Source organism: Nematocida minor (genome assembly GCF_024244105.1).
Source record: "Nematocida minor strain JUm1510 chromosome Unknown 3740, whole genome shotgun sequence".
NCBI lineage: Eukaryota > Fungi > Microsporidia > Nematocida > Nematocida minor.
The window spans coordinates 1-772 of NW_026250266.1; the positions used below are offsets into that span (position 1 = coordinate 1).

The 772-nt window shown below is 39.4% G+C and overlaps 1 protein-coding gene across 1 annotated transcript; it reads left to right on the plus strand.

Annotated features, from left to right (window-relative positions):
* Positions 1 to 482, plus strand: NEMIN01_2523 (uncharacterized protein; the record flags this gene model as incomplete). The annotated part of the gene is made up of 1 exon (XM_051478465.1): positions 1 to 482. A coding segment is annotated over one exon (482 nt), but the record flags the coding sequence as incomplete, so codon positions are not given.
* Between the last annotated feature and the right edge of the window lie 290 nt (positions 483 to 772).

The following is a 772-nucleotide window of genomic DNA, read 5'->3' on the forward strand; positions in this document are numbered from 1 at the left end:
AAATAGAAAATGAAATGAATTGCAAGGGCGATGTAACTCATCAAATGATGGAGTATGCGTACATCAGTGCATACAATCTTGTCTGCAGAATCTTTGCAAGTCTCAGTAAGTACAGCCAGAATAACTACTTGAAAACAGCAGAACAGAGCCTAAGAGAAAAAAAACAGATGCATCTTGACCGGATAAAAATGAATGAAGAGCTCATATCAGACATTACCAACGGCTGGGTAGAACCTGAGATCCGACAGCTATTTAAAGACAACATCAACGAGAAAGTGCAGCTCTACGCTATGCGCATGCCAAAAGTAAAAGTTGAAAGAAGTAGCACAGAAAAAGACCAGGAAGAAAGCATCCTGCTGCCAGCTAGAAAAACCTCCAAAAAGGTAAACTTTGTCTTGTTAATGGTGCTGATCACGATTATATTTATGCTAATATACAGTAGCATCTTTATTCTTAAATCAAGACACTTCAGAAAAGCATAAAAATAGGCTTGTCATCAGAGTGTATAAACCCAAGAGACTTCACTAGAGTTTTAAATAAATTCTATTTGTAAACAGCAACTTAGACTTAATTATTAGTGCTAATGTATAAACAGAGCTCAAGTAGCAAATGGACAACTTATCATTCCATTTTCTCTCCTGCGCAACAAAAAGTGCAGCACTCTGTGTTCCCACGCGGTCTCCCATCGCAGTACTATCAAAGCTGTCACGCGCTTAACTTCAGAGATCAAACGGGATCTGGTGTGAACGCGAGCATATGGCCGCACGCCTTT